At 37.4% G+C, this 25,083-nt stretch overlaps 1 protein-coding gene across 6 annotated transcripts; it reads left to right on the top strand.

Annotated features, from left to right (window-relative positions):
• LOC106084365 (ubiquitin thioesterase trabid) lies at nucleotides 1–24,671 on the top strand. 6 transcript variants are annotated; one of them, XM_013247989.2, is made up of 11 exons: nucleotides 1–279; nucleotides 351–506; nucleotides 4,791–5,178; nucleotides 5,239–5,839; nucleotides 13,056–13,320; nucleotides 13,401–13,505; nucleotides 13,614–14,232; nucleotides 14,303–14,547; nucleotides 14,609–14,820; nucleotides 24,209–24,357; nucleotides 24,448–24,671. In XM_013247989.2, the coding sequence occupies exons 3-11, from the start codon at nucleotides 5,051–5,053 to the stop codon at nucleotides 24,530–24,532; spliced, it is 2,409 nt and encodes an 802-aa protein (XP_013103443.2). In that variant the 5' UTR covers nucleotides 1–279; nucleotides 351–506; nucleotides 4,791–5,050; the 3' UTR covers nucleotides 24,533–24,671. The 6 variants fall into 6 exon arrangements, with proteins under 6 accessions (XP_013103443.2, XP_013103445.2, XP_013103444.2 ...); XM_013247991.2 differs by lacking the exon at nucleotides 351–506 and having other exon boundaries at nucleotides 1–149; XM_013247990.2 differs by lacking the exon at nucleotides 351–506.
• Nucleotides 24,672–25,083: the final 412 nt, after the last annotated feature.

The raw sequence follows: 25,083 nt of genomic DNA, 5'->3' as shown, positions 1-25,083 counted from the left end.
GAAACGCTTGTCAGTGGCTTTAGATTATATGAGAAATAAGAAACAAAAATCATATAAAAAACAAAAATAAAAAATGTTATTGCAACAATAAAACGCAAAGAAAAATTAACGATGAATAATTAAAGTTTTTTTTTTAAGTTGAGCTGAAGGTACATATTAATACCATCGGGCGAGCAACAGAATAAAAAAGAATATACAATAATCGTGGGTAAATAGGAACAGCAAGTGGAAAAATTTCGAAGGAAAATCGAACAAACGAAACCCAACTCTAAACCAAAGGTGAAAGTTGTTGGCAATTACATTAAAAATAATAAAAAAGAAAACGAATAATGTGCAAAAATTAATTGTAGATCAAGTAAAAATAAAATTTCAACACAAACGGGGACGGTACAAGTGCAAATGTTGAATGTTGGAATTGATTGTTATAAGACGGGGTAGGCCGTCTGTGTGCAAGAGCGAGAGAGGCGACGCAGGTGAATGGATGGCAAATAATTTGCAAAAAAAATGTAAGTGCAAGCCCGTTCCCTCCCACTAACCTTCCCAGCAATCGTATCATCATGGCTCAATCAAATAGTACAGTGTATGTGTAAAGTCTACATGCAGCAACAATTAGAAAAGTTACAGTGAATAAAATAGCAAACAAAGAGAAGAAATGGACAAATAGTTCAAGGAGATTAAAATCAGTTCAAGCCAAACAAAACGGTCAGATTGAGGTAGCATCATTTCGCCCAAAACGACAAATGTCATATTGACCAAACGATGTCACAAAGCCCAAAAACGATTTTTTGGAATGACAGAAAGCATAAATGAATCCACAAAATCCAAACTTTGGATTTGGATGTTGTGACATTTTAAGAGTCCAATATGTTGTTGTTGTAGCCACATTATTATGTGGAGGTGGCGAACCTCGTCAGCTCCTGTAAGTGAGCAAGCCCGTGGGGAACAGGTTGATCATATCGAGCATCATGAGCACTCAGTATTTGTGCAAGAGACGGACGCACAGCTCTTACTAAGAACTTCCGTTGCAGCTACTCCGTATGGAGCATTCTACTATCCGTAAGCTGTGGACGCGCCCGGTAGCTAAGCTTCTGGCGACAGCAATGAACACTGCACTGATCGGACCTCAATGTTCCAGCCACATCATACCAAAAAGTTATCCATTGAATTTGTTGAGTTTTATGAGTTTGTTACAAAATTCAGAAAATGTCATAACATCCGGTGCCGCCCGGCCTCTCACTGAGACTCTCCGCTCTATACCGCTGATTGTCTGCGACTGCCGTTGCAGCTACTCCGTATGGAGCATTCCACTATCCGCAACCTGTTGACGCGCCCGGTAGCTCGCTGCTAAGCGTCTTGCGACAGCAATGAACACCACACAGATCGGACCTCAATGTTCCAGCCTGTGTGGTGCTCACAGCTATCCCGTTCCAATATGTCATAATATCCAAAAACAACTTTGTCACTAAGCCCAACTTTATGTATACCATAACACCCAAACCAAAAAAAATTTCAGCACCAAAAAGTTATTCATTGAATTTTTGGGTTTTATGACATTTTCTTGTATATAAAGTTTGTTACAAAATTCAGAAAATGTCATAACATCCGGTGCCGCCCGGCCTCTCACTGAGACTCTCCGCTCTATACCGCTGATTGTCTGCGACTGCCGTTGCCGCTACTCCGTTTGGAGCATTTCACTTTCCGCAACCTGTGGACACGTCCGGTAGCTCGCAGCTAACCTTCTCGTGACAGAATGAATAACACACAAATCGGACCTCAATGTTCCAGCCTGTGTGGTGCTCAAAGCTATCCCGTTGAATCACTAAGCCCAACTTTATGTATGCTATAACACCTAAATCCAGAAAATGTCATAACCCCAAAAAGTTATTGAATTTTTTCCTCCTATGAGAGAGGAGGAAATTTCACGCCCGGCCGAAGGCCGCTTAGTTTCCCCCTCTTTGGAATGCAAAATGCATTTTTAATGCTATAAGAGAAGAAAAAAGCCGAAAGCCCGAAAAACAAATATCTACAAAATATCGGTCACAAGATGAAAGAAAGTGATTTCTACGCTCAGAATTAGTTGCCAAGAAAAGAATGTATTTGTTAGCCATAACGACATATGTATATACGAATATTTTAGAACCGTGAACGCCTTCCACTCAATAGGACTTTGTATGTGTGTGAACACTTTATTTATTTACTGTGTTGCTAAAATTACAAGGGTTCCGTGACGGCGCGAAAGTTTTCACATAGGTACAAGATGAAAAGAAAGGCAGATATCCTAAACTATTCTTGGAAATAAACAACTTAGATCTGGATAGTATATCAATAATGAATTAAATGAAAGTACAGAGACCATGGCCTAATAAACCTAAAAGTTGTTTCATCTCTGATTTTTCTGCTTTTGGTACAAAGCATGTACATTTTGCTTTAATTGTATTTCAATGTTAAACGAATCAATGAAGGCAATTCGCGGCCAAATTCATCGTCAATTTAACACGTTGATGATGTTGACCAGGAAGTCAATGTCATTACCTACACAAGTGAAATGAAAAAAAAAAAAGAAAAAATGCAGACGGAGGTGCAGAACAATGCGTACAATGATGATCTGTGTAATGCTCAAAATTATGACGACAGATGACTGATAATACTAAAATAATCGAGTCTTGACGTCATGTAGCTGATTAATTGTATCAATCAGTAATATTGACAAAAGCTATTACAATCTAAAATTATTTGACCAAAAGGAATGTTTCTGGTTTTTCCCACAATATAAGGAAGAATAGCAAGTCTTGGCAGGTTTTTATTCTAATACATATTAGATCCGTCTGCGTGGGGCACAAGATACACCTATGGGATGAAGAGAAAATCTATTTTGCTTGACCGGCCCAAGTGCACTTTTCGGGCCCTTCAACGATTCCTCTGAAAATTGCAATGTTTGTACAGTTTGGTGTGCTTATTCTAGTGAGATTTTAACACCTAGTAGGAAGATAGACACATTGATAAGTAAACTGATCGACTCAAAATCACTTTCTGATTCGATTTAGCTATGTCCGCCTGTTTGTCTATGTTAATCTGTCTACAAATTACACATCGCAATTTTTTTTTTTGGCGTATAGACGATGAATACTGAAGTTGGAAAAAATGGGTTTAGATTTGGATATAGCTCCCATATATAGGTTCGCCCGATTTGGCCTAATATTGCAATAATGTGATAATTTTTTAAGTGATTGTATCGAAATTTGGCAGGGAGGATTTCTCGTGATTCGACATTACTGGAGAACTTCATAAATATCGGTTCATAGAAATAGGTTCAGATTCATATACGTATATCGCCCGATTTGCATTCCAAGAGCCAGTGCAAGCATATTTTTTGACGAATCATCCCAAAATTTTGTACAAATTTTTCCTCGGCGACTACGACAATATCAAAAAAGTTTTGTCGAAATCGGTCCAGATTTAGATATAGCTCTCATATATATGTTCGTTCAATTTTGAGAAATATTGCAATAAAGTGCTCATTTGACAATCGATTATCTCGATATTTGTCAGGAATGATTTTCTTAGGACTCTTAAAATTACTTTTGATTTTCATAGAAATCGGTTCAGATTTAGATATAGCTCCCATATATATGTTTGTCAGATTTTGGGTAATTTGCAATTCTGTTGTACCTATTCAACCGTTATTACTACCCTTTGAACATATCTGCTCGAAATTTGATACGGATGTTCATTAACGCATCTAAAAACATCCGGCAAGGTCTATCAAAATTGGTTCAGAATAAGAAAAAGTTCCCACTTTGTACTTATAGGGTAGGTGAAGAGTACAGTCGGCACAGTCCGACTTTGGCCTTTCCTTATCAGTTTTCCCTATGTTGGACTGTTAGTTTTTGAAACAAATTGTACTACGTTCACCATAACTCACTAAGAATTTAAGATTTTTAATCATGTTGTTTGATAGGTATTTGGAAAAGCTACAAGATGACGTTGATTCGATGACGAGTTTAAACATAAAAAAGTTTGTAGCATTTAAATTTTGAAATTTAAAGACCTAGTTATATCGAACGACTAGGGTCTGTCCAACAAAATTTTAATGGGCAGTGTAAATGGGGTTTTAACACAAACACTTGGCTTCCCAGCAAAAAAAAAATAAAGACAAAAAAAATACTTAAACTGATATCACACGATATGTATTTTCAAAGATAGCAAAACTGTAAGTTTTATATGTATGAAAATTTAATACGAAAAATGGATTTTCGAATGAATATGCAACTCTTTTGATGAAAGCGAGCTCTTCATCATTAGAAAAAAGGGGCAATGTAATTATTTCATCACAAATCTCTAGGAATGGTGTTTACCCACATACAACTAAAGCATACTAAAATGTTCGTTGGGTTTCCTACGTCATTTGGGTTTGAGGAAAAATGCAGTGTAAACATTCAAAATTCCCTTTCAGTTAAATTATTTCTGTCTTAGAAAATTAGAAAATAAAAGGAATTACTGTTGCCAATATATAGATAGCCAGAACTAGTCAAAAGTGAAAGCATTTTCTAAAAATATAGACAAAATTTTCGATTTGCAGATGTTATGTGTTTTTGCAATGCTTCTACTGTCACGGTGTGCTATAACGGTCTATTAGAAACTCTTTAAATAATTGTATTGTATATAATTTATTGAATGTAAAATGTTTGTTTTTTACAAAATTAATTTATTTGGCCGTGTGCTATCGAAAACAATAATTTGAATTTTCAGAATATGTTAATTCCAGATATGTTTTTTTTTTTTAATTTCAGACAATTAATGTATCGCCGTTAATAGCTATTCTCCAGAGATTAAAAAAGTCGAAGCTCCATTTGCTTCATTTACCAAGGACGTAAAAGACTTTTGGCCGAAAAGAGGAAAGAAAACCGCCCACCTCCTTAAACAGTGACATTAAAGGTGGTTGATAAGCAGTTAACGAGGGGCACAGCTCCTGCTTTCTAAAAGCCGTTGCTGTTGTCTCTGGAGAGTCTATTGATCCTTTCAAATTAAGGACACAGTTTAACAATTGAACATGTGCGACTCAGATTCGAAAAAAGAGAAATGGATTTGCGATTATTGCACCTACGAAAATTTCCCATCGGCAATCAAATGCACCATGTGTAAGGGAGTAAAGCCAATGGTGAATGAGGATATATTTCGGTAAGCACATTTCATAACGAATTGGGCAATTATGTATTCGATTGTTTTCTTTGTATTTAGATTGAGTCCCCCCCAACCCTCATATAAAGCTGATACCGATGTACATGGTGCAGTTGCTGAGGTCAAAGAAGCAGACTCCAATGATGTAATAGCTTGCTCTCAGCAGGATACTCCAAATACAACCGGGGATGTAGCAACAACCGATCCCGATTGCAAGTGGTCATGTAAAATGTGTACTTATAAAAATTGGCCAAGGAGTATACGTTGCGTTCAATGCTATACAAAACGGGGAAGTGCATCGGATACAAGCCCTTCTCGTGAAATCGGTGCCACTTCAGTAGCAACGCAGCGTTCCTCCCCCATACTGACACACACTCTTTTGGAACGCGACATTTCCGATACAAAATCTATTATTGATTGTGCCAGTTCAGCTGAAGAGGCGAGTAACAATCAACAAAATCTTCAAGAGAGGCTTAGTAAAATGCATATAGCAGCTGGTGCAGCCGCAGCTGCCGCCCAACGTCTCAGTCCAGTAGAGGTCTCGACTTTACATCTCAACAATCTCGCCAATATAAGTTCTCAAACACAGTCCTCCACCTGTTTATCATCCACCTCAAGTAATCCACAGCTACCAAATTATACAAAAAAATGGGCCTGCAATGTAAGTTACTGGTTGAAAATAAGTTTTTTTCAAAAAGATCACTATAACAGAAAAGAAAATGGGTTTAATGGTTAAAAGCATTCACATGTAATTCCAAGATTATAAAGTCTTAGTTGTTGTTGTTGTTTTATCCACATTTGCATGTGAAGCACCATGGGTGAGGAAGCTCGTTCCGGTCCATAGGACGGATCGGCGAGGGAACGATATGCCATTGGCTATTTAAAGGGGTCAATAACTCGGCTTGTCATATCGAGTATCATAAGCACTCATAATTTAAGCAAGAGCCGGTGCCGCCCGGCCTCTAACTGAGACTCTCCACTCGATATCGCTGATGGTCCGCTGATTGATTGGATGAGAGACAAAACTATAGGTACCACTGTGATTCTTATTTCTTTCATTCTGTCTTCTATAGTTGGAAGTACAGATTAAATAAGTAATTTTTTTCGATCTAGTTCGGTAGGTGAATACACTGACCTCCAAATAATTCAAGACCGTAGTCAAATTTGCTTAGAGCCATAGTTTTCACCAAATAGACCAGTGTATTTATATGAGCAAAACTTTTCCTAGCAAGGTATTATCTCGCAAGCAAGGATAAGGATTAGCCCGGGTAACTCTTATCGAAAAGTATGCCAACAATTTTAAGTAGATTTACTTGTGGCAATACTATATTGTGCAATACTTCAGTTCGCAAGGAGATCAGTAATGTTTTCTGCATACATGTTAACATTGTTGTTGCGTCCCTTGCTTTTGAGTAAAGACACAGAATGTTTTATAAAACGTTATAAAACTATATTTATTAAAATCAAAATAACAAAGTTGAGGAGAGCTTAACTGGTGCACTTGTACTTGACTTGAACGCAGAATAAGAGTGTCCATAACCTATGGTTATGTTCATCTTCTGCTCTGCTAACAAACGCACAATGTACAAACAATAACGCCATGACATGTATCGACAAAGTACATAAACAAATCTAATTAGATTTGTGTAAGTAGAAGACCAGTATGTTTGTACGTGTGTGTGTGTACGCCAAAGCAGCAGCAAAAGAACAACAGACATACATGCAGAAATATGAATATGTAAGTATGTATGTGCGTATCTACCGTTCTGCCTGTAAGTCTATATTAAAGTAACAGATCAAAGAATGTTAACAATCGTTTTGTGTGGCAGGGTTGCCATCCACAACATCTCCCCTTTTAGGATGTGTAGTCCCTGAAACGTTGAGGTGCACGTCTGACACGGCTGGAACGACGGACTGATGTTGAAGGGTGTGTAGGTGAAGGTTGTGTAGGTGTTGAAGGGTCACTGGAAGATTCACTTGGCCGTTGCAAAGTTGATGCCGGTGGGTCAAGAGTAGATGTAGATGTTGATGCTATTTCAGATGATGGACGTGTATTGCGAGGCGGTGGACATATCTCAAACATGTCAAACCAAGGGGTATTGCTTGTTGATGTGTCGTTGTGTCGCGTACGAAGCTGATTTGCATGCGATTTCATCATCTTGAAATAAGGGAACACCTTTATTTCCACTTCATAGTTCACTTTACCAATTTGCTTCTTGACTATTGCAGGTGCCCAGAAGAATTTGTTGTGTTTGTACACCTTTGCATAGACTTCAGCACCAATTGCAAAGTGTCTGGATTTTGTATTGAACTTCCGATTGTATTGCGCTTCCATCTTATCATTGCGCAGGAGTACGTCTTCTTTGGGCTTAAACAGCAAATCTAAATTTATTCTCACTTTCCTCCCCAGGAAAAGTTCTGAAGGAGATTTACCTCCAGGTGTGTTATTGTTGTCGGTTGCTCTGTAGTAGAGGAGAAATTCTCGTATGCCTTTGAGACTGTTTTGGTGTTTCTTTAAAGCACGTTTAAAAGTGTCAACAAAACGCTCAACTTGACCATTTGATTGCGGGTGGAATGGGGCGGTGCGAATATGCTCAATGCCGTTTTCACTACAAAACAAAACAAACTCTTGTGAAGTAAATTGAGTACCATTATCACTCACCAATGATTCTGGGAACCCAAATTTGGAACAATAGTCCCTGAGACACTCTATTGTTGATGACGACGTCGTCGACTTCATTGGGTAGACTTCAGGGTACTTGGAGAAGGCATCAATGATCAAAAGATATGTTGACTGATTCACTGGACCAGCGAAATCAATATGAATGCGTCGCATGGGTCTTGTAGCAATGGGCCACGAATGCAGTGTTGTTCGTGGTGGTGATTTAGCTGTTGAGGCACATACATCGCATCTTTTGATTATGTCTTCTATATCCTTGTCAATATTCGGCCAGTACACGTAGCTTCGTGCCAATGATTTCGTGCGAACAATACCTTGGTGTCCTTTGTGTAGTTGTTTTAGTATACGCTGCCGCAGAGTCTTGGGGATGACCATTCTATCTTGGTATAGAACACAACCATCACATGCTGACAAACCTTCACGGCGTTGGAAAAAAACAAGCTCTTCGGGGGTCTTCGTGTCTGGCCAGGAATTTTGTAGATACTTGACGATGTTTTGAAGCGTATTATCATTTGATGTAGCTGAGCGGATCATATTGTGTGTGATGGGCAATGCTGTGATATTGTCCTGAACAATATATTTGATCTCAGCTTCCATTTGAGCACATGCAATCACGACGTCTTCTTCGGGTTTTTCGTTTTTGTTGATTAGCCTGGATAAAATATCTGCGCAACCAAATTTCTGTGTTGGGGTATAGCTCAACTCAAAGTCGTAGGACATTAAAGTTAAAGCCCAACGTTGTAGTCGACTGGCTGTGTGCGTTGCTATACCCTTTTTGCTTCCAAAAATCGCTAATAACGGTTTATGATCGGTTCCAAGCTTGAAACGACGACCATACAGCATTTTGTGAAATTTGCTTACGGCAAAAACCAAGGCTAAACCCTCCTTCTCGATTTGCGAATAATTCCGCTCTGCTGGTGTCAAAGAACGTGACACATGATACACGGCCTTCTCGCCACCATCGGGGAAAACGTGGCAAATATAGGCGCCAATGCCTACATTCGATGCATCTGCTGCAACTTTGATTGGGAGTCTTGGGTCATAATGAGTCAGCATCAGTTGGGAACCCAGGATGTTTTTGAATTCCTGGAAGGAGTCTTCACAGGCCTTACTCCACTTCCATTCACGGTCCACTTTTAGCAAGTCGTCCATTGGTGCTCTTAAGTTGCGCATTTTCCGTATGAATTTCCCGTAGTAGTTTACTGCACCCAGGAAAGATCGAAGCTCTGAAACATTTGTTGGGGCTGGCATTTTCAAAATGGCGGAAATCTTCAAAGGGTCAGGACGAATTCCAGTGCCATCGACCTTATATCCAAGATAGGTGCAACTACGGGAAAAAAATGAACACTTATTAATGTTTATGGTAAGATTATACCTTTGGAACCGCTGGAAAACTTCATCGACTGCGTGTTGATTTTCCTCTTTTGATGGCGTTGCAATGATGACGTCATCAAGATAGGGATGTGCAAACTTAACTCCAGATAAAATTGTGTCAATTGCCTGTTGGAATGCCCCTGGTGCGGATTTGATCCCTGGTGCAAGTCGGTTGAATGTGTAGAGACCTCGGTGCGTGTTGATGGTGAGAATCTCTTTGGTGGCATCATCGACTTCCAGTTGCATGTAAGCATCCGTCAAATCAATTTGCGTGAAAAATTGGCAATTGTTGAAGTTGATAAAAATGTCATCAGGTAACGGCAATGGGTAGGTGTGAGGTTCCATACACTCATTCAATCCAGTGGAATAATCACCACATATGCGAACTTTACCGTTTGACCTCTTTACAACAACAATAGGTGCTGCCCATCTGGAGTAACTTACAGGTGTGATGATATTTGCCTGCTCCAGGCGTTGGAGTTCCTCATCTACTTGTTGTAAAGCGGCATAAGCGACGGGTCGTTTTGGTTTGAAGACGGGTTGTGAGTCTTGTTTGATTTTCAAATTGACCTTGAAAGTTGAGCAGTGTCCAGGTTGTGTGGAAAATATCGATGGATATTTGCTTTTGATATTTTCGATTTCCGACGTTGAAATTGTGTTGCAAATTGTGTCGATAGGCAAGCTCCAGATACCAAGTTTGTCCATTAGGTCAGTACCCATAACGTTCAACTTGTTGTTTGGGGTCACAAAAATTGTTGCTTTAATTGACTTGCCTTTAAATTCAAACTCCACTTCACACTGGCCCAAAAGGTTCAGTACATGGTCTGATGCGTCTCTGGCAATATGAGCTGGTTTCAGTAGCGTTGGCTTGTTTATTTGCATCCACATTCGGCGCGAAATTATTGTTATGTCTGCACCAGTGTCGAACTGCAAGCGCTGCTTGACGCCATTAATTTTGACGCTGACGTGCTTTCTATTTGCAGCAACATTTCTAACTGCAGTAACACTTACTTGCGCTTTGCTATACTGCTTCTTTTTGCTTTTCTTCTCGCTGCGCTGTTTTGATGTTGCAGCGAAACAAGAACAGTAGCCTTCTTTGTGACCTACGATGCCACACTGCTCACACAAGTGTTTGCTGTAGCTGCAGTTTTTAGCGAAGTGCATTTCGCCACACTGCCAACATGGACGTCGCGGTTTTTCACTGGGTGCTGCGCTGCTCTGCTGCTTAACTTTGTGCTGTTTGTGATTGCGTTTGACTGCATGGACGACATTTTGTTCTACCACGGCGGCATCTTTCCTCAAGCTGAGCATACGATTTACCTCTGACACCATTTTGTCAATGGTAACCGTGTCTTCAGTGTTTCCTTCTAGAAAGTGCAATAGGCGGGCTCTAACATCAGCATCTTCTGGTGCTTGAAGTCCTCGCAGAAACATCAAGCACTTAAATTGATTCTCCGTCAGTTTGCCAAATTCGAAATTGTCACAATTTCGGTTTACCATGGCACCATATGTGAAGAAGTCCATTTGTGTTGTCTTTGTAAACTGCATACATGCGACCCGTGAACTGAAAAGTGACTCTCTTCTTCCAAACAGTGTTTTGAGAGTGGACACTGTTGTCTCAAAGTTCAAGTCTCGAGGCACTTTTGGTAGCAAATAGTCGGCATATTTGTCAAAAACCTCCGGTTCCAGCTTCCGCAACACCAATTTCACTTTTTCGGCGTCAGCGAGTTTATTTGCATCTTCGCCGAAAAGATGATCATAGCGTGCGTACCAATTCTCGAACGTTTGGTTTGCCTCCGGATTATATACAAACTCTTTTATGCACTTGGACAGCATATCCATAACACCATCACTGCTTGTACTTGCCCCCCCGGATGGCTTTGCGATTGCCACCAACTGCTCCAACAACCTGGCTTGTTGCGCCAAAATAGATTGCAATAGTTGTTCTTCCATTTTTTTTTGTTAGTACGTTGTTGTACAATTTGAGAAAAAAAATTGTTTTTTTTTTTTTTTTTTTTTTTTTTTTTTTTTTTGTATGAAAAAGACTGACGTCGTCAAAAAAACACTTGAAAATCGTTTAAGAATCACTTTAAATCCTCGTCGCCACTGTTGCGTCCCTTGCTTTTGAGTAAAGACACAGAATGTTTTATAAAACGTTATAAAACTATATTTATTAAAATCAAAATAACAAAGTTGAGGAGAGCTTAACTGGTGCACTTGTACTTGACTTGAACGCAGAATAAGAGTGTCCATAACCTATGGTTATGTTCATCTTCTGCTCTGCTAACAAACGCACAATGTACAAACAATAACGCCATGACATGTATCGACAAAGTACATAAACAAATCTAATTAGATTTGTGTAAGTAGAAGACCAGTATGTTTGTACGTGTGTGTGTGTACGCCAAAGCAGCAGCAAAAGAACAACAGACATACATGCAGAAATATGAATATGTAAGTATGTATGTGCGTATCTACCGTTCTGCCTGTAAGTCTATATTAAAGTAACAGATCAAAGAATGTTAACAATCGTTTTGTGTGGCAGGGTTGCCATCCACAACAATTGTGTTGGCAGTGGAAAAAACGTTGCCGTTTTCAACGTTAACGTTATGAGCAGAAAAACTCACAAAGTTATAATCGTTTCTATACAAAAACCGTTCGAGCGAAAAAATATTTTTCTTTGTAACGCATAGTCTGGTGAGACGTTCAAATTTGTGGAAATAAGACAAAATCCCGTAGGCAGAAACTAAAAATTTTAAAAGCTGCATAAAAACGCACAAATAGGCTGGAATACTTTTTGGTATAAATTTTGGCAAATGTAAAAAGAAAGATAGTTATGTTATCTTTCTATAAATTATGTTATCTTTCTTAAATTATAAACAAAATGTTTTGAAGGCTATTTGAAGTATTTTTGTGGCAATATGACAAAACCCCATTTCTCGAGTTGTGGAATTATGTCATATTTTCACAGAATTGCAAAGGGGTCGGAATTTCTGGAAAGTCTAGTATTTCTGACAAACAACCTTATCTTAGGAATAAGAAGACGAATATCAAAAGAAGACACGCCATAAAGGACCGATAGAATGAAAATCCATCAAAAACGATGCGTATAGTGCGATCTCTAAGAAAGCTCAATATAATCGAAGGAAGACATTACCGACAGCAAAAACGACTAGCTCTATTAGAAGCACGTTGCCATACCTTATCAAACGCCTTGGAGATACTCTTATCATACTAGCGACCCCATCACTCCAACAAAAATCTTGTAATTACAAGCAAATGATAAGCAGGGATCTTCGCTATACCCCTTTGGGGATGGGCTCAACGCATTTATATCATCATTTTAAAAACGATGTTTCCAATTTAAATGCGGATATACTTCGACGAGCTTAGCCTAACGGAACTGGGAAGGAAGCAACACAAGAATATTAACTTCGTACTTTTGAGGTGGGGAAGTTAACAAAAGTTCAAGAGTATTGTTCTGGCGCCCTCGAATGCATGGAATATATTTCATTAAATCACTAATTATGCCTAGACATTATATGTGGCAAGGAGCTCAATGTATTAGACCACCGGAGTAGTATGGCTCGAATGGGAAAGCCAGGAGAAGTTTTGGAATCAGTAAGGGCATTAAAGCTGGTACTGAAAGCCACGTTGCGTTTTGAGCGAGTTGATTAGTCTGGTTTGATTTGTATACATGATTGTGTACATAACAGATGATCGAGCCTGCACAACCATACTCGTTGCAGCTCTCTAACTACATATCATACACCATACATCCATTTTTATTATGAATTCAAATAAACTTTGTTTTTATTTCTAGACTTGTACTTATGAAAATTTCCCCAAAAGTCTCAAATGTTCCATGTGTGGCAATCCTCGTGATAGTAATAGCTCTTCTGCCACTGCCATCAACAACAGCATTGAAATAAATGCCAGCGGTGGAGGAGTAGGGAGCGGCGGCGGCGGCGGCTGTGGAGGAGGAGGTAGCAGTAAAAATCAAACAAATATAACATGTAGTGATAAATTGAATGATACCGTCTCATCGAATAATTCCTTTAACAAGCAACAAAATATTTATCAACTTGGTAATATTTTGTCCGGGCCTAGGGCCCCCACATGATCTTCATCAAAATCCAAATAATGGAGTGTTTGTGTGTATTTGCAGGTTCTGATACTATAAATAACTGTGATACAATTCAAGAACGTCAGGAACGTCGAATCCGACAGATTCGTCGTCAAGTAGATTGGCAGTGGTTAAATGCTTGCCTAGGTGAGTGGCACTTCTGTTTATTCCGATTTGCAAATGTAGCGTGGATAAAAGTGGAAAAAAGAAGAAATTCTACTACAGGGTCATAATATTGTGTCTTTTTTTGTCAAGGTGTTGTGGAAAACAATTACAGTGCAGTGGAGGCATATCTTTCATGTGGCGGGAATCCGGCCCGTTCCTTAACCAGTACAGAAATTGCGGCTCTAAATCGTAATTCAGCTTTCGATGTTGGCCACACTCTGATACATTTGGCCATACGATTTCACCGTGAGGAGATGTTGCCCATGTTGTTGGCGCAAATTTCTGGATCGGGCCCGGGAATTAAACGAGTGCCCTCATATGTTGCTCCTGATTTAGCATCCGATATACGTAGACATTTTGCCAATATGCTGCGTATGCGAAAATCTATGTTCCCATGTACGTATGTACAGGAACATGCCACATTTCTTCTACCGGCTGAAATAGAAGAATTGCCCTTGCCCATCCAGGAGCAATTGTATGAGGAACTCTTGGACCGAGATGCCCAAAAACAATTGGAGAATCCACCACCAGCCTTAAATTGGTCACTGGAAATAACGGCTCGCCTTGGTTCACGTTTAATGGTTTTGTGGAATCGTAGCGCCGGCGATTGTTTATTAGATTCAGCTATGCAAGCAACATGGGGCGTTTTCGACAGAGATAACATATTACGACGGGCGTTGGCTGATAGTTTACACCAATGTGCACCCATGTAAGTTTTTGACTTCCTCTAAAAACAGTGAAAGTAAATGGACTAAACCATCGATAACTTCGTTTCCTAGATTTTATTCTCGCTGGAAAGAGTATGAAATGGTGCAGGCATCTATGTTACACTTTACTCTTGAAGAGGCACAGTGGCAAGAAGACTGGTCCACTTTGCTGTCATTAGCTAGCCAACCGGGAGCCTCTTTGGAGCAATTGCATATTTTTGCATTAGCCCATATTTTAAGGAGACCGATAATAGTATATGGTGTGAAGTATGTCAAAAGTTTTAGAGGTGAAGACATTGGCTTTGCTCGATTTGAGGGTGAGTAATGCATAATGCATGCTGCTACATGACAAGTTGTATTTCCATGGTTCATTTCTAGGTTTGTATTTGCCATTGTTCTGGGATCAAAATTTTTGTATAAAATCTCCCATTGCATTGGGCTATACGAGGGGGCATTTTAGTGCACTGGTACCGATGGAGCCTTATGCACGCATCGATTTGAGACGAGACGAACCGGAGGATGTAACATACTTGCCTTTAATGGACTGCGAATCGAAACTGTTGCCAATACATTTCCTAACACAGTCTGAGGTAAGTGCGCGCAAACATAAAGACAACAATATTTTTTTATAGCCTAGAAAAAAGAATTGAACAATAAGTCAGCCTACATTTAGTTTTAGATCAAAATTTGAAAATGTCGATCTTATATGTTGAGCGAGTTACACTTTCGTATTCTTTCATGGTACAATTAAGAGGTAGCATTATTAGCACAACAAAAACAAAAATCTACCCCCAACGATACTACCTTGCATGGCAAATGTCGTAAATTCAAATGTCAAAGTGGTTGTAAATATAAATTTTGTTTTACAACTTAACTTATTCAAATGTGTTTTATATTTTCAACATTATAACACTGTTTTGTTGCCTATGTGTGAAATATCGGATCAAATAAAACACCTTTTTATGATTTCAGAAAAAAATCTCAGCTGTGTTATCAAACCTTTGACATTTAGATTTACTACAGAATCAAAACAAAAATAAAAAAATTGTACTCAGCTGTTCGCGTGACCTCACCTTATTAGTGCATCCTGGTATTCCTTTAACTTTCATTCAATCCGACTATCCTATTAACCGTTACTTTACGCCAGTGCATAGTATTGGTTGGCAATAATATTGGTACAATTGTTGCACGTTTCAGAGTTTCCATATATACAAAAAAAATCTGTCGTAGAAAAATTCTATGTGGAGTTAGGAAATAGGTATCCTAATGAAATTCGAATTGGAATAAACTAGACAAAGGAAACTTTGTACACAAATTTTTCCTGTCATATGGGTCATGTTTTTGGGGGAAAATTGGTTTTCGAAAGTCAGCAATTTTTTATATCCAAAAAAAATCAAACAAACAATTTTCTGAAAAATTAAAAATATTTTTTTTCATATAAAAAATTTTATTTTTTTTTAATTTTATTGACATTCCATTGAGATTTTTTCAGATTTTAATGGGTTAACGTACGAATATTAATCTTTAAAATGAATCAGCATAAACGGGGTTTGAATTGCTGACTTCAAAATAGCAACAGCATATACAAATTTGCTGCGCTTGGATTTTTTAGTCAAATAATAAAAAAAATTTTAATCGAATTGGATGCCTGGAAGGTTTGGGCATTATGAGTAACTTTCAAGAAGCAATAAACATCTAGCCCCCTTCAAGCAAACATAAAACATCATAACCAGTGATGCCGTTTTTGGTAGGTTCCTACCAACATTGCTAGGTTTTTTCTCTTGGTAGGCCGACCTTAATTTTTGGTAGGTTTTTCCAACATATAAGTACAAAGTTAATTACTCAAAAAATCGCAGCGAATAACTCAAAACAAGAAGTGAATCTTGTCATTTCTAACAAATTCTTTAAGAGTGCAGAACAAAACCATGGATGTCGATCGACCAAATATTGCTACAAGCGGTCTCACTGTTTCAAATTTCGGTAAAAAGGGCGTTTGTTCTGATATTGACTGTAACTGATACGAGTGTTAAGAGATCTCTTTAAAATTTCGTAAATTCTGGGTAGGAAATGTGGCAGCCGGATACAAAGATGTTGAGGGGTCAATGCAACTCACTGTAACGAAGCAAATTGGTATTAAAAGCGCATTTCTGAGTCCAAACATTTAAGTCAGGAGATAGCTTTATCCAAACTCGACACAATTGTTCATAGAAATCGGGGCAAAAATACGGGTATAAAGGGTGCTATATCAAGATACCGGCCGTCATTGAACGTAAGGCTATAGAGTGATTTCAACAAATAGACGAACGGTCATTTCTTGAACGATCCTTTATGAATTAAGACGGTACTATATCGTTTGTAACGTTGAAAATGTTTAATTTTATGTGTTTAAAATTAAATGATCAAATGGCTAGTCTCCGATAGCGGGTATAAAAACATATACCGCATTTTTGGTTTGTGGAACATTTGGTAGATTTTGGCCGAGTTTGGTAGGATTTTTTCTTAAATTTTGGTAGGAAACAATTTTCTTGAGTGGCAACACTGATCATAATATAATAGTTTAAAAAGAAAGGATAAATATGGGAGAGTTGAAATCATTTTCAAGAAAAATATAACAATAAAAAAATTCAATTCAATACACAATTAGACATTTTAGTATATATTGGGTTGCCCAAAAAGTAATTGCGGATTTTTGGTATAGTCGGCGATGACAAATTTTTTCACAGCTTGTGACTCTGTAATTGCATTCTTTCTTCTGTCAGTTATTAGTTGTTACTTTTAGCTTGCTTTAGAAAAAAGTGTAAAAAAAAGTATATTTGATTAAAGTTCATTCAAAGTTTTATTAAAAATTCAATACACAATTAGACATTTTAGTATATATTGGGTTGCCCAAAAAGTAATTGCGGATTTTTGGTATAGTCGGCGATGACAAATTTTTTCACAGCTTGTGACTCTGTAATTGCATTCTTTCTTCTGTCAGTTATTAGTTGTTACTTTTAGCTTGCTTTAGAAAAAAGTGTAAAAAAAAGTATATTTGATTAAAGTTCATTCAAAGTTTTATTAAAAATGAATTTACTTTCTTTTAAAAAATCCGCAATTACTTTTTGGGCAACCCAATAGAAAGAAATTTAAAATTTGCCCCTGTCTAATATCCACTTGTAGGGATGTCAATGTCAGCTCTACTATATATAGCGAAACTTTTGACTCCGTGCGAGTCTCGGCAGTAAAGTCTGTTTGACGACTCAATTTTATATTGTCTAAACAATGGTTACTAGACATTCAGAAAATAGTTAAACGATCAGTCTTCGGACTCGGTACATGACTTTACTTTCAGAATTCGGGTATATCAACTACATGGAAGTTATTTAACGACGTTATTGGTTGTTGTTGTTGTAGCAGCGTGTTGTACATAGAGCCATCTCCCGATAAAAATATGTCTAACCGAAAACACAATCCAACTCAAAACCTTTTTATCTAAAAACTTAATATTTTGATTTAAAAAAATTAGCTTTTTTAAAACTGAATCTAAATACATTTTCAATAAAAGATGTAATTGAAAAGTTCATATTCTTCAATTAAAAATTAATTGTTTCAATCATTTTGTAAATTGAAAAAGAAAAACTTATTAATAACTTACAAATCGCAAAAATATCAACCAACTTAAATGAAATTCGAATTTGACACACAAATCAAAAAATTTTCGTATAAGCTGTCCTCAAAAAGGATACCAAAATCCTGATAGTACGAATCATTAAACAAGTTTTATAGACTAAAACAAACCGCCCAAAAAACTCTTTAAATTGGAATAAAAACAACATTAATTCCAAAATACTTCACGAAGCAATATCAAACTTTGGAAACGCTGCTAATTCAGCGAAAAAAAATCCTTCCACGATAAAAATGCGTTATACAATACTCCCAACAACAAATATCTTTTTAGAGTTGTCAAAAGTTGCAAAAACTCATCCAGCTGTTGCTCTGAAAACGACTAAAACAGTGCCAATTCCAAAAACAAAAAAAAGGAAAAGACTTGGAAAAGATTGAAAATTTCGGACTTAAAGCGTTAATATCTGTTCTGTTGAAAATCATGAATATGATGGTCAAAAATCGGTTAAATGAATTTGTAAATTTGTTTTGCCAACTTCCTTCAACAGTGAGGCATTTATCCTCAATTTTTAAATGGCAATGTCAAAATATATAAAAAATATTTTCCACAATATTATCAATAAATCATACAGAATAAATAAATATGTGTTTGCTAGTAATCGCCGCTCGTTAATTGAATAAGACCTGCGTATCTATTCACAACTATTAATAGGCAACTCTGTTCTATAAACGTCAAAATTTGCTTTGCTTTCGACAAAAATCTTACTAGCAGCCCCTGGGCTACTTAATTTACAAACCCTACAACTATTGGGTTGCCCAAAAAGTAATTGCGGATTTTTCATATAGTCGGCGTTGACAAATTTTTTCACAGCTTGTGACTCTGTAATTGCATTCTTTCTTCTATCATTTATCAGCTGTTACTTTTAGCTTGCTTTAGAAAAAAGAGTAAAAAAAGTATATTTGATTAAAGTTCATTCTAAGTATTATTAAAAATGCATTTACTTTCTTTTAAAAAATCCGCAATTACTTTTTGGGCAACCCAATATTTATTAAAGATTAAAGCTTGTTTTGTCTAATCGCAGTTTTTGTAACCACATTTTCATGTGGCGGTGGCCATCCTCGTAAAGCTCCTGTTAGTGAGCAAGCTTGTTCCAGTCCAAGGGATCGATCGCCGCGGGAACACGGTGGTCATTGGTTATTTAAACCAATGACCATATGCAGCATCGCAGGCACTCAGTATTTGTGCAAGAGCCGGTGCCACCCGACCTCTCACTGAGACTATCCGCTCGATACTGCTGGTTGTCCGCGACTGCAGTTACGGCTACTCCGGATGGAGCATTCCACTAACCGCAACCTGTGGACGTGCCCGGTAGCTCGCAGCTAGGCTTCTCGTGACAGCAATGAACACCACACATGTCGGACCTCAATGTTCCCTCTAATGTGGTGCTCACAGCTATCCCGTGCCGGACCTAATCACAGTAACATCAACGTCGTGAACACCTCACCATATAACGATCGGCCAAAACCAAAAATATAGGTTTATAGATATATTTGATTTTTTTTCTAGTCGAACACAATTAAACCCTGAGGTGCTAAATCAAATCCAATATTATGGATTCAAGGTCAAATATTCGAAATGGATTTTTTTTTGTTTATGAAGTTAAAGAACTCCATCGGCATTATCCGCTTGAATTTTTGATATAGGTCTTTGGGGATTGCAATTGGATTGAGCTTTCCAATTGTGGTCCAAATCGATTTATAACCTGATATAGCTCCCATATAAATCTATCTCTCGATTTGACGTATTGAGCCTCTGGAAACTGCAATTGTTGTCAGATTTGGCTGAAATTGTACACGATTTGTTTTCCAACCGGTTCAGACTATAATCCGATATGCAAATTTTGTTCATGAACATTCCATTAAGGAAAAGCAGTGATACTTCTCTCATGTCAACAAAGTTAGCTTCCGATAAAAGTTTTAAGCTTAATGATAAAGGACCTCTATTTATTTTCGAGTCCTAACGGCTTGCCACAGAGCGACACCATTTAGTACAAAAGTTTACTCGACTGATTTCCTCACAGTTTTTACCTGAGTCTTTTAAGTTTCATGAGTACGTAGAGTAGAAAGCATATTCTTTCTTCAGTACCCGGAATGTTGACACTAAATGCTCACTCCTCTCTCCTAGATAGTTTGTTCTCTTTTGTTCCTACAGTCATTAAAAGGATACGTTAAAGTAATGAAAGTTGGATGGAATCTTGCTTCTTACTTCAGATGAAAATTGGAAGACGTATTGCAAGTATATGAATAAGGCGAAGTCCGTAATTCGAGGAATAAGACGGAACCATTTCCTTAACTTTTTTGTAATCTCGATGCGACTGGTATGTGGAATATTCTCAAACATTGTGATAATTTAAATGCTGATTTTGATATAAACGAAGCTAATGAGTTTTTTGTTGAAGGTGATGTAACACGCAATACTAGTTCTCAATTTTCAAGTGATGGGGAGACTGACTCTTCCTTATCGTTTTGCTGTGTTAGTGCTATTAGCAGGGTGAAGTCTGGGTCAGCTGATGTGGATGGTATTCCAATGCCTTTTGTCAATACTGTATTTCCGTATGTTTCTGATGTTATTTTGGATCTGGCTAATTTCATTTTGATGTCTTCGTCTTTTCCCTTGGCTTGGAAAATTGCTAGGGTTATACCAATTGGCAAGGCGAAACTCGTGAGAAACACGTGATTTACGGCCTATTTCCATATTTCCCGCAATTGCTATGATTGTTAAACACATAATAAGAATCAGATATTACAATAATCTCAACTTCGAATACACGATATGCTTTATGCCTTTTGCCAAGGATACAACACCACTCATTTGTTAATCAAGCTAACAAATTCCATCCGAGAAAAAGACAATAATGGAAAACGCAGTGTAATGGTTTCTCTTGACTTGTTCTTATTATTTAATGGCAGCTCTACAACACCTGAAATTCTAGAGAATGATATAATTTGGGGCTTGAACAGGGTTGCTAACTGGGCTTCTGCCAACTTTTTAAGAATTAGCCATCCAAATCCAAGGCTCTGATATTTGGAAGATATAATACCTTAACATTTTTTTGGTAATTTGGAGATTGAGTTTTCCGAGCATCAAAGTAGAGTATTGGAGATATCTTTTAAATATCCTATTGGTGCTTTGTCTTGCCTTCGAAAAATTTATACTTCTATTGTTTACCTTCATTTCAAGGTGATAAGGGTTCTGGCTTATTCTCTGTTAATATCTCAGATACTTTAGGGTTTGGAGGTTTTTTTCAGGTACTACTCAGTCTAACATTACAAAATTGAGGCGAATTGTGCGGTTTGTCTATAATGTCCGAAGAAGAGATCAGATATCTTGCTTTGTGAAACGTTCTCTTAATTGCTCGTTTAAAAGGTAGGGTAAGTGCCCCAGTAATCGGCAGTTTAAGGATTTCGCCTTTTTCAATCGATTCTTCTTCCGGGTACAAAAGTTCAATTCAAATTTGGTTTCTAAAATTCGAAAAATTTTAATTTCTTTTTATTAAATTCCTCATATTTTCAATTTTATGAAAAAAGTGATTTTTCGCCAGAACCTTGCACCACCACTGTGGTACAGGGTATTATAGATTTGTGCATTTGTTTGCAACGCTAAGAAGAAGAGCTAGTCCCATCTATCAGTATACGGATCAGTTTAGAATCACTTCCTGAATCGTTTTAGCTATGTCCGTCTGTCCGACTGTCCGTCTGTCTATCTATCTGTCCATGTATTCTTGTAATCAAGGTTTGTTTTTTTTTTGTTTTAATTGGCTATGACAGAATATTTCTTCCACTAGCCGAACGTAGAATAGCGTTCCAAGCGCCTTGATCTTCTGCGCTCATTCTAAAATCTCTGACACCAAGTTTCGAGGTGTCTCCCACAACTTGATCTTTCCATTGGGCTTTTGGTCATCCCGGTTTGCGTGTACCACCGTGTTTGCCTTCAAAAGACTTCTTTGCTGGAGCTTCTTCATCCATTCTGACAACATGACCTAGCCAACGCAGCCGTTGTATTTTGATGCGTGTAACTATGCTATCGTCGTCATACAGCTCGTGGTTCATACGTCGCCTATATTCTCCGTTAACGCAAACTGGTCCATATATTTTACGAAGAATCTTTCTCTCAAATACTCCAAGCACTGCCTCATCTGCTTTCACAAGTACCCATGCTTCAGAACCATATAACAGCACGGGTAGTATCAGTGTCTTGTAAAGTGTAGCCTTCGTCTGTAAAGTGTAGCCTTCGTCTGTAATCAGCTTTTGCGCGATTAATTGTTTTATTTACATCAGTTCTGAGTGTTCGGTATTCTTCATGGAGCATTGGGCATTTAAAACGTTTCCATCGTCTGTAAGCCAAATTTCTCTTGTCAATTAATTTTTTAATTGACTCACTAAACCAACAGTTCTGAGCTTTTCGAGGACGTGGTGTGCAAATAGGTACGGTGCAGTCAAGAAGATACAATAGATTTTCACTAAGAAACGTTAACTGATCATCAGTAGAATAAATGTCATATATCTTACTCTAATCAATGTTGTGTATTTCAGAAGCAAGTGTATCATAATTTATTTTATTAAAGTTAAAATAACTTGTCTGTTTTTGTTCTGGTGTGTGCACAGCATCATATGTCAGAAATATGAGATCATGCTTAGAAAAACAGGGCATACTAAGCTGATCGTATAGTAGAACATGATCAGATTTTGAAACAAGAAATATGTCAATCAGGCTGTTCGAAGTTGTTGTATAGTGAGTTGGTATTGTAGTATTTACCCCATACAATCCCATGGAGTTAAACGACTCAATAAGTGTTTTTTTCCTTTAAAAGGTTAGAATTGAGATCGCCGGCTATTATAACATCATCGTAGTGCACAGAAATATCAAGGATTGTGTCGAAAATACATTCATACGGTATATGACAATTTGGTCTATATGCACAACCCAATAGAATTTTACGGGTATTAATAACAAGCTCGACAAAGATTGATTCAATTTTCTCATTTTGTTCAGATTTAAAAATTACTTTGCAGGGTAAGTTATTCTTTACATATAACGCCACACCACCTCCAAGGGAGCTTCGATCATTTCTATATACATTATATCCTTCAACACTTATTATGCTGTCAGTAATAGAAGAATTAAACCAGGTTTCACTCACACATATTATGTCAACTCCAGACATTTCGAAATTGTGCCGAAATTCATCTATTTTCCTTTTCAGGCTTTGTGCATTAATATGACAGATATTCAGGCCAGTTTTCTGTCTACAGAGTACTTTAATCATGTAATATGATCCGTTATTGGAACCCAAAGTACTATTGGTTAAAGACATTTATTAGAAGTGGCAACGCTTTCAATTTTTTACAGCTGTAGGAGTCGCAATTTTGGTGCGATCTCTACCAAATTTGGCATGAAATGTTTCTCGTGACATCCTAATATGTGTGCAAAATTCCATCTAAATCGGTTCAGGTTTAGATATAGCTCCCATATATAACTTTCGCCCGATTTGATCTATCAAGGCTGTAGAAGGCACAGTTTTGGTCCGATTTTTACAAAATTTGGCACGAAGTCCTTTTTGTGACATCCTTACAAATTTTCGCATGGATCGTTTTATTCAACGTTCTCATATGTGTGCAAAGTTCCATAAAAATCGGTCCAGATTTAGATAAAGCTCCCATATATATTTTTCATCCGATATGGCTTTTTAAGGCTCCGATCTCTACAAAATTTCATGAGATGGTTAAATTGGAATCCCAATACGTGTGCAAAAATTCATCAAAATCGATAAAACTCCCATATATATCTTTTATGCGTTTCGACTTTTAAGGCTGCAGAAGGCACAATTTTCGTACCATCGTAAGAAAATCGTATATGGTTCTATTCAATATTTCAATAGGTATGCAAAATTAAGGTCTGACTAAATTTGGATATAGGTGCTATCTATTAAAAGTACTACGTATACTCGGTGGTGTAGGGTATTATATAGTCGGCTCCGCCCGACTTTTGCCTTTCTTTACTGGTTTTTTTATATTCTATTGCAATTCTCTCCTGCTTTTGATATTCAAAGCTGCTCTGTCTTCAATGGGTTTTGAAATCTAAGCTCTTGTGCACTGCATTGTGGCCCACTATCTATTTATCGCTGTCTTCCACTTGGCATTCTTTTTATTTTCGTTATTTTATTTTTATGGCTGGTGAGTCAAATATGATATGATAATAATAAATTATCCCTTTAGGTTAAGATAGTCAATTGAATTTAATTATTTTATGGGCCTTTGTGACTTTATATTCAATATTCGGTTAATAAATAAATGACCTATTCGAATTCCTTGCAGATGGGTCGTGAAGAAGCTATAATGCGCCAATGGCTTGATGTTTGTGTTACGGATGGCGGACTTTTAGTGGCACAACAAAAACTTCGCAAACGCCCATTATTGGTAGCTCAAATGTTAGAAGAATGGCTGAACCATTATCGACGTATCGCGTAAGTAGTCCCACACAACAAAATCAATAAAAAATTACTTTTTTGAAAAACGAAAACAAAACAAAAACAATTGGCCTTTTCCCACAATAGGCAAGTTATCACCGCACCATTTGTACGCAACAGACACCACCAACAAATCGGCTACTCCAGCGATGGCGACTCCGATGAGGAGTAAGTTGGACATGTCACTAAGTTTTCTAAAGATCCACAGCAACAACCACTTACTTCTACATAATATGCTTAGTTAAGTACATTGAGGAAACAACTAATATATTTGATATATAAAAAATTAAATGAAATTTGTTCGTAGTGAATATTTTGAAATAGTTAACTGAACTCTTTAAGAAGGAACGCGTTATTAAAAAAATATTGTTTACCAAACGAAAAACAAAATTAAATTCTTTTAAAGAAATAATACATGGAAAACATAATTTTTATTAGATGCAAATTACCGAAAATTGAATATGTAAAGCGAAAAACAAAAGACAAAAAAGAAAAACCTTCTACTAAACATACACTGCAATCAAACCCTTATTACCAGCAAAAAGCGCTAGTGAAAATGCGGTGAAAAGCCTATGCCAGCATTGAAGATCTTGTGTCTACAGTCTGCTGAACACGCAGAAGCAGGTAGTAAACAAAGTGAAACCAAGCTGTCCTCCAAACTTCTGTTGTTATTTTCTAGCAAATTACTTTCCCACGAACCCCCTCCTATCCGCTCCTATACAC

This window comes from Stomoxys calcitrans, chromosome 2 (genome assembly GCF_963082655.1).
Source record: "Stomoxys calcitrans chromosome 2, idStoCalc2.1, whole genome shotgun sequence".
NCBI lineage: Eukaryota > Metazoa > Arthropoda > Insecta > Diptera > Muscidae > Stomoxys > Stomoxys calcitrans.
The sequence above is the reverse complement of the archived record's forward strand: the minus strand, read 5'-3'. Positions and strand labels throughout refer to the sequence as shown.

Coding starts and splice junctions, on each gene's coding strand:
- LOC106084365 (XM_013247991.2), top strand. CDS start 5,051: ATGTGCGACTCAGATTCGAAAAAAGAGAAATGGATTTGCGATTATTGC. Junction 14,821..24,208: donor ATTTCCTAACACAGTCTGAG/GTAAGTGCGCGC, acceptor AATTCCTTGCAG/ATGGGTCGTGAAGAAGCTAT. Junction 24,358..24,447: donor AACCATTATCGACGTATCGC/GTAAGTAGTCCC, acceptor TTCCCACAATAG/GCAAGTTATCACCGCACCAT.